At 57.0% G+C, this 13,832-nt stretch overlaps 2 protein-coding genes across 11 annotated transcripts in view; both read right to left on the bottom strand.

The window, feature by feature from the left end:
* Window positions 1–749: 749 nt before the first annotated feature.
* Window positions 750–12,687, bottom strand: LOC140712158 (SH3 domain and tetratricopeptide repeat-containing protein 1-like). Of its 4 annotated transcripts, XR_012093588.1 has the most exons (6): window positions 12,152–12,410; window positions 8,691–8,871; window positions 7,364–7,520; window positions 5,715–5,820; window positions 3,824–3,999; window positions 1,039–1,147 (listed from the first exon to the last, which is right to left on the bottom strand). XR_012093588.1 is itself a non-coding variant. In XM_073017881.1 (5 exons), the coding sequence occupies exons 1-5, from the start codon at window positions 12,685–12,687 to the stop codon at window positions 794–796; spliced, it is 978 nt and encodes a 325-aa protein (XP_072873982.1). In that variant the 3' UTR covers window positions 750–793. The 4 variants fall into 4 exon arrangements, 3 of the variants coding, with proteins under 3 accessions (XP_072873982.1, XP_072873979.1, XP_072873981.1); XM_073017881.1 differs by lacking the exons at window positions 3,824–3,999; window positions 12,152–12,410 and adding an exon at window positions 12,525–12,687 and having other exon boundaries at window positions 750–1,147; window positions 5,698–5,820; XM_073017878.1 differs by lacking the exon at window positions 3,824–3,999 and having other exon boundaries at window positions 750–1,147; window positions 5,698–5,820.
* LOC119623523 (SH3 domain and tetratricopeptide repeat-containing protein 1-like) overlaps window positions 12,075–13,832 on the bottom strand; it is a 31,762-nt gene continuing 30,004 nt past the window's right edge. For 6 of the 7 annotated variants that reach the window (XR_012093589.1, XR_012093590.1, XR_012093593.1 and 3 more), the window contains one exon: window positions 13,329–13,405. Coding sequence is in view for 1 of the 7 variants with exons in the window: in XM_073017885.1 (XP_072873986.1) it covers window positions 12,882–13,405 (524 nt within the window). In the remaining 6 variants the exon portion in view is untranslated. Of the gene's footprint in view, window positions 13,406–13,832 lie in introns of all 7 variants that reach the window. The other variant, XM_073017885.1, reaches the window with a different exon arrangement.

Here is a 13,832-nt window from a genome sequence, read left to right as displayed (position 1 = left end):
CCCTGGGGCCAAGAGATTCCAAGAAGGAAAACCTGGGATTCCTGGCTCTGGGATGAGGTCCGGGGGCCAGAAGGGGAGGGGCATGTGGGGATGGCTGGGGTCAGCCCAGATAAGGCTTTCAATACTGGGTAGCAGCGTCTACACAGGTGGAAATCCCTGCATCTCACTTCCCGCAGGGCTGACCAGTGGCCAGAGGTGGGACTGGCCAGGCTCGGCCCAACCAAGTCTGGGAGCAGAGGAGACTAAGTGAGGGATCCCCGTCGCCACCCTCACTGGCCTGTGGCTCTCCTGACACCACAAGAGAGCTCCAGGAGCTGACCTTGGGTCCTAATGGGGGACACCTTCCTCGCTGCAGGCTGGCAGGGTGGTGTGGTGGTCAGTGTACTGGGCTCTTCGTTTCCACCCCTACCTGCTGTGTGACGGTGGGCCAGACACCTAACCTCTCTGTGCCTCTATTTCTTCAATGGAGCCCCCACATTTGGGCATAGTGGCCTGAAGGTTAAAGGCAAGGGCAGTACGAGACCTGCAGTAAAAGCTCTGAGCAGGGAGAGCAGGGAGCTGCCCAGGGAGTTCCACCACCATCTCCCCTCTGGCCGCCGAGGAAACCGAGGCTCATGGTGACCTGGCCCAGGTCTGTTGGACTCAGGGTCCTTCTCATCCCCAAGATCAGAGGGCTGCCACAAGGGAAGGAGCTGGCCCCTAGACCCAGCCCAGGAAGCACACAGGGAAGGATGCCCTGGGGACTTCGGTATGTTATTGCAAAAAAAAATTTATTGCTATATGAACCCTGCTTTCATTCCTCCATTTCCCAGAAAATGAGCCATGGGAGACACCAGGAGAGGCAGGAGACCATCCTCCTTGCACAATACCCACTCCCTTGGATGCTGTCCTCAGCGAGGGTGGCTGGGGTCAACCAAGGGGCCCACCCGCAGTGTGGCAGAGGAGGTAGGTTGACCCTGTGGACGTTGAGCTCGGTGGCAAAGGTCCTGGCCTTCTGGTAGAAGAAGAGCGACTTCTCGCGGTCCAGGAGGAAGTTGTGGGAGATGGTGGCCAGCTGCGTATAGATCTTCAGCTGTGCCTTCTTGTTGCCCAGGTCCACGGCAGCTGCCAGTGCCAGCTGGTAGTACCCGGCTGCATCAAATGGGTTCTGAAGGGGACAGGCCATGCTCAGCAAAAGGGGGACTCGGAGCCCATCTTCCCAGAGGCCATTCCTGTCTCCAGGTCATTCCACATGTCCAGCCAATGCTGGCTCACCCCATGAACCCCGAAGCCTGTGACACTGCTGTGGTCTCAGCTGCAGGAGGTGGGGACGACCCTGATACCCCTGGAAGCCTTCCTGACTGTCCCTACACCCCACTCACCCCAAGCCTCCTGCCCCAGTGCCACCCTCTCTGCAGGCAGTGGCTGCTTTCCCCATGGGCTGAGGTCAGGGCAGATCGTGCCTGCTCTGAGAGTTCCATGCAGGACCCGTGGCTCCAAGCCACAGCAGGGGCACAGTGTTGAGTGACCCAGGCTCCCTTCTGGCCCCTGTCCATGCTGACCATTTCCAGGCCCTCCAGGGGCCAGGCCAGGTAGAAAACCATCTCACAGGTGTCCACTCTGGCAATGTTCCCTGAAATATTGACGGAGTGTGACTCCCCAGACATCCACTCTCATTGTCAATGCATCTTTGGCTCAAACTCACCATCGCTGGGATGGGATGCCATCTCCCAGACCTCCTCCTTGACCCTCCCATCCCCCACCCGGCTTCTCCCCAGGCTCCTCCTCCACATGGGGGTCACCTAAGGGACCTCTCTAAGACCCATGCCTGGCCTGTCCCTCTTTACCATCTCAAGATGGCTCCCAATGACAAAGTCCAAGATGCAGCAGTCCATTCCCTCACTGTCCCACCCCACACACACAGCAGGGGCGTGAGAAGGCCCCAAGTCACCGCCACTGCTCATCCAATGCCCCCAGCCCAGCCGAACACTGGACTCTGTGCTGGGTGCGTGGCTGAGCCTAACGTCCTTGCTCCCAGTCTGAGGGCCTTGGGAGTGAACACTGACCACACAGGGTGGTCCGGGCTGTGGCAGAGGGAAGCCCAGGAGGTCCCAGACTCAGCCAGGAGTGAAAGGCAAAGGCTTCCTGAAGGGGTGGGGACTTCCCAACTAAACAGGAAGGAGCCAGCCAAAGCATATGTCTCTACATGTGCCTGTGTGTACGTGTCCCTGTGTGTGTGCGCGCACCTGTGTGTGCCTGTGCCTGTGTGCATTTTCATCTGCCTGTAGTGTGTACAGCAGCTACTGAGTGGCAGGCTGAGCCAGGACACACCTAATCCACCCTATTCCAGGGCTCACTCTCATGTGTAGACTAAAGGGGACACCATTTTAGAGGCAGTTGGCAAAGATGCCCATTTACCCCTGCTTCTCTGCCAGCCTTCCAGGTCCCATCCAGCCCGGCTTTTTCTCCCACTCCTCTGGGCCCTGGGTCCAGAGCCTCCTATACAAGGAGGAGGGTGTAGCCTTGGAAAGACAGCCGCCCTTGGGGAATTCCAAGGGGGCCTCCCTGTGGGAAGCTGGCCTGCGCTGACAGCATACTCACGATGAGGCCCAGAGGGCTGTGCATGGGAAGGAGGTGAAGGAGGCCACTGTCCCCCGACCCCAACCATGGACTTTGGCCTCTCAGGTACTACTTGGCGCTTTCCTTTCTCCTGGACAGGCGGAGTGGGCGGCAGGCTTGACCAAGAGAGAGAAAGGCCTCTTCTGGGAGGCCCGTCCCCCTGGGTCCCAGGCAAGCCCCTGAGCAGTGAGCAGCGTCCCCCTGGGCCTGACACCTGGCACCTCCATGTCTGGCTGGGACTTGGGAGGCCACAGGGACCACATCTGACCACCAGGTGTCGCCAGCACTGGGCTGAGGCATGTCGGGCCTCCGTAGGCCTGCAGTGGGGGATACAGGGCAGGGTCTTAGGGCTGCCCCACTCCTCAAGTTGTTCTAAGGCCTCCAAGATCTCGGCCCCTGGACTGGAGTGCCCTGGCCCCTCAGCCCATAACGAGTACTGACGCGGTGCCGGTGTGATGCTAAGGAAGGGCGGTGCCTGCGGGGCAGAGGGGTGGAGACAGCCCAGGTCTGAGTCTGCCAGTCCTAGCTCTCCAGCCCTGCAAGGCTGGGGCAGACAGAGCACAGCACGTCCCCTCCAGACACACCCGACCCAGCAAGGCCTCAGCCTGGCTGGCTGGGGCCCCGCCCCACTGCACCTGCCCTGAGCTGGGGTTTCCCTGTTTGTGAACCCAATGGTAAGATACTGGTCCCACCCCACCCTTCCTGGGTGATGTGAAGATTCAAGGTGTCTCGGGACTCCAGGAAGGAGTTGCTCCGTGCAGGCTGGCACCCTGCGCAGGCTTCCTAGAGGAGGTGCCAGGATTTGGGTTGGATCTTGCAACGTGGATTCAATGTGAGGATGATGCTGTCCTCCGAAATGTCCTTCTCCCGACCCTATTTTCTTTGTTAAATGCACCTTGACACTTGACTGTCAAGACTCAGCTTTGATGTCACCTCCTCCAGGAGGGCCTCCCTGACTACAATCCTCCTTCTTAACCCAGAGGCCACCATTGCCCACTCATGTGTCAGCCTCCCTGGCTGAGACTGAGTTCCTGAGGGTGGGGCCTGGCCATCTTGGGAGCTGAATTGTATCTGCTAACCTTGCTGGCTCCTCCAGCCGGGCATAGAGCTCCAGGGCGGCCACTGGGCCATTTCTAAGGAAGGCTGGAACCCAGGCCTCGGGTCTGGGTGGAGATCCCACTCCAAGGGGACTGGGAACACCCCGAGCCCTGCCCCTCCCTCCCACCTTCAGGTCGTAGAAGATGATGTCACGGAGCATCAGGTACACCTTCACGTAGTAGAGGGTCTCCTCGTCGAACCCCAGTGGCAAGTTGCAGAGCTACAGGGTCTTGAGGTAGAAGTGCTCCGCCAGCTTGTCATGGCCCAGCCGGTGGTAGGCCATGCGCTCATTCAGCCGGTCCCCTGGGGTGCAGGCCAAAGGGGCAGGTGTGAGGACGTGGCTCCCTGGGGCAGGCAGGGCACAGGCCCCTCAGGAGCAGGTATACAGACCCCAGGCAGCACTCGTGGCTTGCCTCCAGGCACCTGTGGTCACCAGACTCACTTTCCCGTCTGGAAAGCAGAATTAATAAGGCCTGCCCCTGTCTACTGTGAGGCTTTGGCAAAGTCGGACCTGGATGGCCCAGCTCTGTGTCTACACATAGCCACCTGCCTCTGCTCACTGGTTTTAACCAGGGGAGCCCATGCAGTTCAGGTGCTCCCGGGTACCCCAGCTGCAGGCAACCCACAGATGTGACATCTGACTCCTCCTGGGTGTGTCACGATCAGATCCCCCTACCTTGGGAAGTCAGCTGCACACCTACTGTGTACTGGTCCACAGGACACAAGGCACTGGCACATGTGGCCTGCCTAGGGTTCGCTGTCTCTGGAGGGGGACAGACGACCCTGGCACAGCACCAGGGGATGCCCGGCCTTAAGGGGCAGACTGCTGGAAGGGGAACTGGGATTTTATCAGCCAGAGAGCCGTGTGGTTGATGACGGTGGGAAAGGCACAAGACAAAGGGAATATGCCACTCAGCCTGGCACATACAGGGACCAACGAGATGCCTGGCATGTCTAGAAGGCAGAGGGCACACTGGGCGGCCCTTGTGGTCAGCAGCGGGAACAGGCAGAGGAAGCAGAGCTCAGTCAGGCAGGGAACTCTGCACTGCGTGAGAGACCTCGGGCTGTTCCTCACAGCCGGACGGGGAAGCCAGTTGGGCAGATCTGCCTGCCTGGACAGGAGACCAGGAAAATCCAGCAGCTGTTTTAGCTCCTGGCCTGCAGACCCAGAGGCTGGGCTCTGGCAAAGTGTGGGTCCTGGCAGGGTGGGGGCTCAGGGGACGTACCCAGAGTGATGCTGAGTGCTAGGACCATGTGGGCAACCTCCAAGCCCTCCTGTGGCTTCTCCATTGTGACCAGGAGTGCCACCAGCTTGCTGCACAGCTGTAGCTGCGGCTCCACCCTGCGGTTGTCCGTAGTCACTGCCAGGGGCAGGGCCTGGTCCTACCACACAGGCAGGTGGGGTCAGGTTTCCCACAGCACCCACCTTGCGCAGAGTCCTCGTCAGAGCTCAAACATGTGCTTGGAGCTTCCCACACCCCAGCTACTCCTGCACCTCGACACAGCTCTGTGCTGTGGGATAACACATAGTTCAGACACCCAAGTTGGGGGCTGAAGAGTCACCTGAGGCCCATCCAGCTACTCCCGACAGCCTCAAACCAGCCTCTCCCACCTGAGCACTGGGGGTCTGACTGGGGGGAGCCAACCTCCTCTCTGCTCTAGAAACACCACACTGATCTGTGCCCAGGGCTGAGCCACACTGTGAGCTCAGAGGAAAGGAGAAGTCGTCCCACTTCGGGGTACATGCAGACCTGGGCCTCCCACTGATATGCTGTGTGTCCTTTGACATGTCCCTGTGCCTCTCTGAGCCTCAGTTTCCTCATCTGGAAGATGGGGACAGGACTTCCCACTCATGGTTGCTTGAGGTCATCAGGTACAAGGGTAGAGCAATTGTCACGTCCAGGCTCCGAGCGTTTTTCCCGGGCAGCGGCATGGTCATATGCCTCAGACCACCAGGTGCCCCACTGAGGCCCACCCACATCAGCCCACAGGCCAGCTCACTCGGTAGAAGGACATGCCTTCCTCCTGCTCCCAGGGCCCATTGAAGAAGATGTCTCCAACTGCCTCAAACAGCTCCAGCCCCAGGTTGGGGTCGCCTGTGTGCACGTCCACATTCTGTGCCACCTGAAAGGAGACAGAAGTTCGCTCCAGACCCACACCTAGCAACGTGGCTACGCGCACCTTTGCCAGCCTCTTTTCTCCCACACACTACAGGTACACCTGAGCATTTTTCAGACCCTGTGCATGGAGGCTGCCCCCACCACTGGCATGAGGACAATGAACTGATGCACCTGAGTGCCAGGAGGTGACTGAGCAGCTGCAGCCCAGGAGCCCGACACCTGTGAATCCTACCACCAGGGGTAGCCCTAGCCCACTCCCCCTGCACTCAAACCAGTCTCCGTGGCCCCTAAATTGCTGGGAGCCCAGCCCCTGTCTCCTTTCTGCGTTGTCACATCCCTGCCACATCAGCAGTGTTTCAGTGTTTGTGGGTGGGCCTGGTCCCCTCTTGGCCATGAGCTCTTGATCCCTCTCCTCAGCTCAAGGAGGTATACAGCAGGTGCTCAATAATGAAAGCTTCACCAGGCTCCTGGGCTTCACAATTTGTACCAGATCACACAGTGTTTCGGAAAGCCTCTGAAAACAGCCACTATGATAGATTCATTTTGTAAGGAGGTGTGCCACATGTCGCTTGGAGCAAGTTCTTCTGTGTGTTAACTGAGTGGTCACATTATTTGAGGATGTGCTGTATACCAGCAAGTGCTGTGCACTGTGAGGGGCCGTGCCTCTGCCCTCAGGGAGAAGATGCTGGCCACTGGAGGAGGATGTGAGGGAACCAGTTGGAGGGAGGGAAAAGGCACACAACAGGTGCTCAGCAGTGGCTTAGGAATGAGTGGATGGATGGATGAATGGATGACGAGATGAAGACACATGGATGGATGGAAGGGTGTGTGGATAGATGAATGCTTGGATGGATGGATGGATGAATGGATGGATGGGTGGGTGGGTGGAATGATGTGTGTATGTATGGGTGGGTAGATAATGTATGGATGGGTGGAGGGTAGATGATGTATGTACATGTGGATGGATAGATGGTGGACAGACGAATGTATGGATAAACAAATGGACAGATAGATGAATGGAGGGATGCATTAATAGGTAGATTGGTGGGTGGGTGGATGGACGAACGGTGAATGGATGGATGGGTGAGAGGATGGATGAATGGAAGGATCAATTGGTAGGTGGATGAATGATGGATGGATGATGGATGGATGAACAGGTGAATGGATGGATGATGGAAGGATGAACGGACGAACAGATGGATGGATGGTGGCTGAATGAATGGATGATAAAGGGACGGATGGATGAACAGGTGAATGGATGGATGGATGGAAGGATGAGCAGGCGAGTGGATGGATGATGGATGATGGATGGATAGAAGAATGAACAGGTAAATAGGTGATGGAAGGATGAACGGATGGGTGGATGGACAGGTGAATGGATGGATAGACGGGTGAATAGATGGATGATAAAAGGATGGATGAATGATGGATGGATGATGGATGGATGGAAGGATGGACAGGTAAATAGATGATGGAAGGGTGAATGGATGGGTGGATGGACAGAGAGTGAACAGCACAGGAGTCCTCCTGCATCCCTTGCCACTCACCTGGATGTACAGGTCCACCAGCTCGCTCTGCCGCAGGAGGTAATAGATCTTCCCTGCTTGCAGCCAGGCATGTGCCTCCTCTCTCCTCTGGAGGTCAATGAAAATCCCCAGACTTCGTTTGGTGTAGTCCAGAGAGGATTTGTAGGCCCTGGAATCACTGGAATCAGACACAGGTGTCAGAACAAGGGCTCTCATCCTCCTGGAACCAGTCTGCCTCCTCCCGTGGGTCTGGTGACAGATGAATCTGGCATGTGGGGACTGGGAACGGCCCTCTTGTGTGTGCAGTGTTCTGCCCTTCCCAGGCTGCTGGGATGGCCAGAGTGAACACACACGGCATGGAAAAGATGAAGGACATCCTTCTGAGGGAATCGAGCATCATGCTGCCCTGTGGCAGGAGGAGTGTGCTAGTCCATCTCCCCTGCCTCCCAGTCATGGCCTGTGTCTCTTCCAGACGCACCAGGAGCCGTTAGTGTTCAGAGGCTATCTAGGCCGATGGTTCTCAAGGTGTGCAGGCATCACAGTCACCCGGAGGCCTGTCCTTATAGCTTGCTGGCCCTGCCCCCAGAGCTTCCAACTCCACAGGCCTGGGGCAGGCCCTAGAACTCCCACTTGCCACAAGCTCCTAGGTGACATGGATGCTGCTCTACTGGTCCAGGGACTACACTTTGAGAAGCATGGCTCTAGCACACTAGCCCATTTTCCTTCTGTGAACTTGAGGCCAAGACTACAGTCAGTCTCCCAGGTCCCTATGGAATCTGGCTCCTTCTCTGCTCTCTCAGTAAGTCCAACACTCAAGGGGCTGGGACTGCAGCAATGTCACTGGGCCCTATGGGTGGGGTGGTCAGGGCCATGGTTACCCCACCAGGTCAGGATGCTTGGGGGAAGCTGACTAGGCCAAATATGGGATGTGAGACCTTGAAACCCTGCCCCAGGGAAGCAGGTGACACAACTGGATCTGTCTTCTGTGGGAGAGAAGCCACAGGTGGCTGCTGTGGTCACATTTAAGGGGACAGACGAAGGCCAGGAGTGAAGATTCGGGGCAGGCACAGGTAAGATGACAAAAGCCACCATAGTAGGAAGAACAGCCCAGAGTGCACCTACTGCCTCTGCTGGGGTTGAGGTGACCTTTGCCCCAACAAGGGAGGCTCAAGCTGGGACTCATGGGCCAGCAGCAGCCCTGGGATGACCCCAGGCCGGCCAGCTCAAAGCATCTGATGCCAAAGCACCAAATGATCAAAAGGAGAGGGGCTGCTGGGCCCTGGGCCAGCTTCCCTGTGCCCTTCTCCCTGCCCGCCCCCACCTCCACCACTGCAAAACCAGCCCTTACCGCTCCGTGCCCAGGGACAGGTACAGCTGACTGATGGTCTCCAGGAGCTGCCCCTCCAGCACCTTGTCGGCCACCTTGCGGGCCAGGGAGAGCTGGAGATCGTGGTAGATGACATACTGGGCCTCGCTGGGCATGACGGCGCTGTAGAAGTAGCACAGCCACTGGACGGCCCGCAGCTGGTCTGGGCAGAAGACAAAATGGAAGACGTTAGTCTCCCAGCATCGAAGCGAGGCTGGCTGGGCTCGGAGGCCCCTGCTTGCCTCCTTCACACCTCTGTGAGCCTGGACCCCATAGGCGGGGCGCCTGAGCGCAGACAGGCCATGCACCTGTGCCAGGGCAGACGCCAAGCACACTGTGACATGGGCACATCTTGGTGTAGATGCTCATGGTACAGGCCGGCCTTCTTTACAACTCCCAGGGCCGAGGTTGTGGATGGACACAGAGTGAACAGCAGGGGCTTGGCACCTGCACCAGGCCATCTATTTCTGCTTCACAAAGACCCTCTGGCCAGGATCAGGGCTGCCTTCAGCCTGAGCTGATGAGGCCAGGGGCACAAGTGGCCCCTGTCACAGATGGAACCCTGAGAGAGCAAAGCCAAGCATCACGTCTGCCACACATGGCATCATGTTGGGGGAATGGGATTCAAAGCTGGCCCCTGGCGTTCCCACACATGCTTCTCTCATGCAACCAGGCTCCCTAGCCACAGGCTCACTGGCCTCTCCCAAAGCCTGATTTTCTAGTGTCAGAAACATTCCGGAGATTAACATAGGAAACCAGGTACGCCGAATGGACATCTGTCACACACGCCACCCAACAACAGCCGAATACACAGTCCTCTCGAGCACCCATGGGACATTCCCCATGACAGACCATGTGCCAGGCCACAAAACGAGCCTCAGTGAATGGAGAAGGACTGAGACCAAAGCAGAGGTGTTCTTCAGCTGTACTGGCACAAAACTGGAAATCGACAGTGAAGGAAATGTGGGAAATTCAAAAAATATGTGAAAACTACACACTCCTAAACAACCAGTGAGTCAAAGAGACCAGCAGGGAAACCAAAAACTAATTTGAGAAGAATGCAAACAAACGCACAGCCCCGGCCAGTGCGGTGGCTCACGCCTCTCATCCCAGCACTGTGGGAGGCCGAGGCAGGAGCATCGCTTGAGTCCCGGAGTTTGAGATCAGCCTGGGAAACATGGTGAAATCCCGTCTCTATATTTAAAAAAAATACAAAAATTAGCCGGGTGGAGTGGTGCACATCTGTAATTCCAGCTACTCGGGAGGCTGAGGCATAAGAATGGCTCTAACCTGAGTAGAAGTTGCAGTGGGCCAAGATTGCACCACTGCACCCCAGCCTGGGCAATAGAGCAAAACTCTGTCTTTAAAAATAAAAATAGCACAACGTATCAAAAATTCCAAGATGCAGCTAAGGCAGTGCTGAAAGGGAAATTTATAACTGTAAATGTCTACATTCAAAGAAAGAAGAAAAATCTCAAATCAAAAACCTAACCTTCCACCTTGAGAAACTAGAAAAAGAACTAAACCCAAAGTGAATAAAAGGAAGAAAATAATAAACGTGAGAGTGGAAATGGAAAGTAAAAATACAGAGAATGGAAAAACAAAAGAGATAACAGAACCGAAGGTGGGTTTTTTGAAAATAACACAATTGACAAATTGTTCACTAGACTGACCGAGGAAAGAAAGACGGGACACAAATGACTAAAATCAGAGACTGAGCACCATGGCTGACGCCTGTCATCCCAGCACTTTGTGAGGCTGAGGTGGAAGGATCGTGAGGCCAGCATTCAAGACCAGCCCGGGGGAACATGATGAGACCCCATCTCTAATAAAAATGAAGAAATAAAAAATTACAAACCCAAGTTTCTAAAATCAGAAATGAAAAGGAAACATTATTGCCGACCTGACAGAAATAAAAGGATTCCACGAAAACACTACGAACAATTGTACACCAACAAACCAGACCATCTAGACACAACAGCCAAATTCTTAGAAGGACACAAACTACCGAAAGTGACTCAAAAATGACCCCAAGGAAGCATGTGGGGTATCAGCCCCGCCCTTGGTCTCCTCGATCGTTCAGCGCAGGGTGGGGAGACAGGGAAGCATGATCCCCGTTCCCTGGCCTGCATTTCCAAGTCTGAATCCCCCAGCACCCCGGGGAGGGCCTCGTAGGAGGAGGTACCACAGGCTATTGTGCCAAGAGCCACTGGAGGCTGCAGTGGGAGCTGGGGCACTGGGTTCCTGGAAGGTCTCCTTCCAGTAAGAGAATGTCCCTGGGGAAGAAGCCTGGGTCTGAACCCCCCAACCCTCCTTGGGCAGATGTGTGGGACCGGGGCCCCTTCACACGGTCCTTTCCAAAATCTTATCCCTCCTAGGGCCAGGAGTGGGTGCCAGGCCTGTGCTGGAAATGGGCAGCTTTGGTCACAGCCCCTGGGGCTCTGGTCCAGGTCACAGGAGGCACCTCTGAGTGGTCTCACTATGCCATGACAAAGCGCTGCAAGACAGAGGGTCCCACAACAGTATCCCTTGTCTCAGCCATTTCCCTGGACTCAACTTCCTCATCTATTCTCTGTGGCCTAGATTTCGGACAGCCCTGCCCACCTACTGTCCGTTCACTGCTCAGTCTGCAGTGACTGTTCGATAGCACTCCATGGCTCCCCAGTGCTCTTGCGGAAAAGGCCAAGCCACAGCCTGAGGCCCCAGGCCCTGCTTAGCTCTCCAGAAGAGCTTCTCACCATCCAGCACCCAACCCACTCCCTCCCAACTCTGCACCTCCCTGCATAAGCCCTGTTCACTCATCCCCGCTCACACCCCACTCAACCCCGCTACCACTCCCGCTCACTCACCCCCATTCACACCCCACTCACCCCGCTCACTCTCCCGCTCACTCACCCCATCACACCCCACTCATCCCCGCTCCCACCCCACTCATCCCCGCTACCACTCCCGCTCACTCACCCCCACTCACACCCCACTCAACCCGCTCACTCACCCCATCACACCCCACTCATCCCCGCTCACACCCCCCCACTCATCCCCACTCACTCCATCACACCTCCACTCACTCACCACCACTCACCCCCACTCTCTCACCCCTAGGCCTTCACACAGGCTACACCACCAGCCTCTCCTCCACCAACTATTACTTGACTAAATGCTCTCAACCCTCTGGTTCTAGACTAAAGAGGCTTCCCTAACCCAGGGCCAAGTGCTGCCCCGCCATCACGCCATTCACCCTTTTGTGGCTTCTGTGGCCTGAAGCTCACATTCCCACGCTCAGTCTCTGCCACCCGAGGACCCCACAAGCCCCATTTGTGGGTGGGGCCTGGCACACTGCACAACGAGCTGCTTTTGCATGAACTGCTCTGCGGCTTTGGGCAATCACCCGCCCCCGTGTCCTCTGTGAAGTGGGATGACAGGTGCGCAGGCTGCCAACATACCAAGCAGATAACACGGGCACAAGAACTGGTGTTCAGGGCCTGGCTCATGGTGGGGCCCGAAGTCCCAGCGCAGCCGAGCCTGCCTTGATCCCAGGGTTATGTCTAGGAATTCCCAGCATGCAGGACTTTCAGTGCCCAAGGCAGGATGGTCCCTGGGCAAACCAGGAAGAGCTGGCTGCCTCAGTAGGCCACAGAGGGCCTGGCCCTGCATGGGAACCGCCTGTCTCCAGGGCGCTTGCCAACATCTGCTGCTGGACATGGCTCAGCACTTTCGATGGTGCAAAAACCACCACTTGTTTCTGAATCATAAACCCCAGGTGAGCCCTGACCCGAGTGGCCCCAGAAGGCTCACAGGAGGAACTAGGGCACTCACTCTCCACATGGCCTATTTCTACGGTGACCAGAAGGGCCCACTCATAGTAGCCCTTGCCCTGCTGGGCTGGGCCCTGGCGGGTGCAGAGGTGGCCCAGCTGCAGGAGTACGTGGGTGAAGTCTCGGCCACACTCCCTGCAGGGCAGCCTCGAGAACAGCTGCATGGCCCCCAGGAGGTAGTGCTGGGCCAGCCTGCTGGCACTTGCATGCAGGCACAGGGTCCCGAAATTGGCCAGCACCACTGCCTGGTTCCTCCAATGGCCCAGGTCCCAAGCCGCTCATAAGGCGCAGTAGTAGCCCTCAGCTGCCTGCCTCGTCCGGCCTGTCCTCTTCACAGCCACGGCCAGCATGTTGGCCATTACACCCTCTGGTCCTCTCTGGCCACCACTGCATCCTGGACAGACTGCAGGATGTTCAGGGTCACCAGGCTCTGTCCATGAAGCACGTGAAGCCAGGCCAGGGCCACCAGGCAGTCCACGATGGCACGGACTCTGGTCATGAAGAGGCCAGCTTTCTTGGCCGCCCCTCGGGCATGTGCCAGGCACTCAGTCAGCTCCTCCTCGTAGCTAAAGCTGCAGAACATGCTGCTCAGCCATGGCAGTGCCACGTCGTACAGGCCACAGAAGCTGGCCTTGTACCCGGGGGCGTTCAGGAACAGCAGCAGTGAGCTCAGGGCCTCTGGGTCCTCCCAGTCGTCCTCAGCTTCCAAGAAGAAGGAGGGGTCCTCGGGGTCCTGCAAGCTCACGTTGCTGGATGCCGCACAGAGACCCCAGGACGCTGGCTCCAGGGGGCAGCCTGGGCAGGTCTTGCATTGTTCCAGAACATTCTTCACCTTCGACAGGGTCTCCTGTGGATCCAGGCCCAGACAAGATGGAGGTATTTCTGCAAGTCACAAAAACACCTAGACATATTAGAGTCCGGCAGTGAGTCCTTGGTCCACTGGGGGCAGGGTCCCCCCATCCCTGCCCTCTGTGTCCCCGGCGCAGCTTGCCATGAGCCCTTTAGAATTATGTGCAACGCAAACTCGGGGCCTGGAGCACGTACGAACTCCGGCACTACGGGGACAGAGAGAACACGCAGGCCCGTGGCCCGACTCTCCTACAAAATCACCCTCCTGTCCTGTTTTGTCGCCCACCTGACAGCAAGGTTTTAGGAGACTGTGTCAGAACAGTGACCCCTCAGAGATGCCTTTCCCTTTAGAAAGAATCAAAGCCTTCTAACTGGACCCATGAATATGCAGCACCACAACTACAAATGTAACTTCTGTCAGCATATTGGGCCCCCCGGTGGGGTACAGGAATCCATGAAA

Source organism: Chlorocebus sabaeus, chromosome 8, assembly GCF_047675955.1.
Source record: "Chlorocebus sabaeus isolate Y175 chromosome 8, mChlSab1.0.hap1, whole genome shotgun sequence".
NCBI lineage: Eukaryota > Metazoa > Chordata > Mammalia > Primates > Cercopithecidae > Chlorocebus > Chlorocebus sabaeus.
This window is presented reverse-complemented; position numbering and strand designations above follow the sequence as displayed.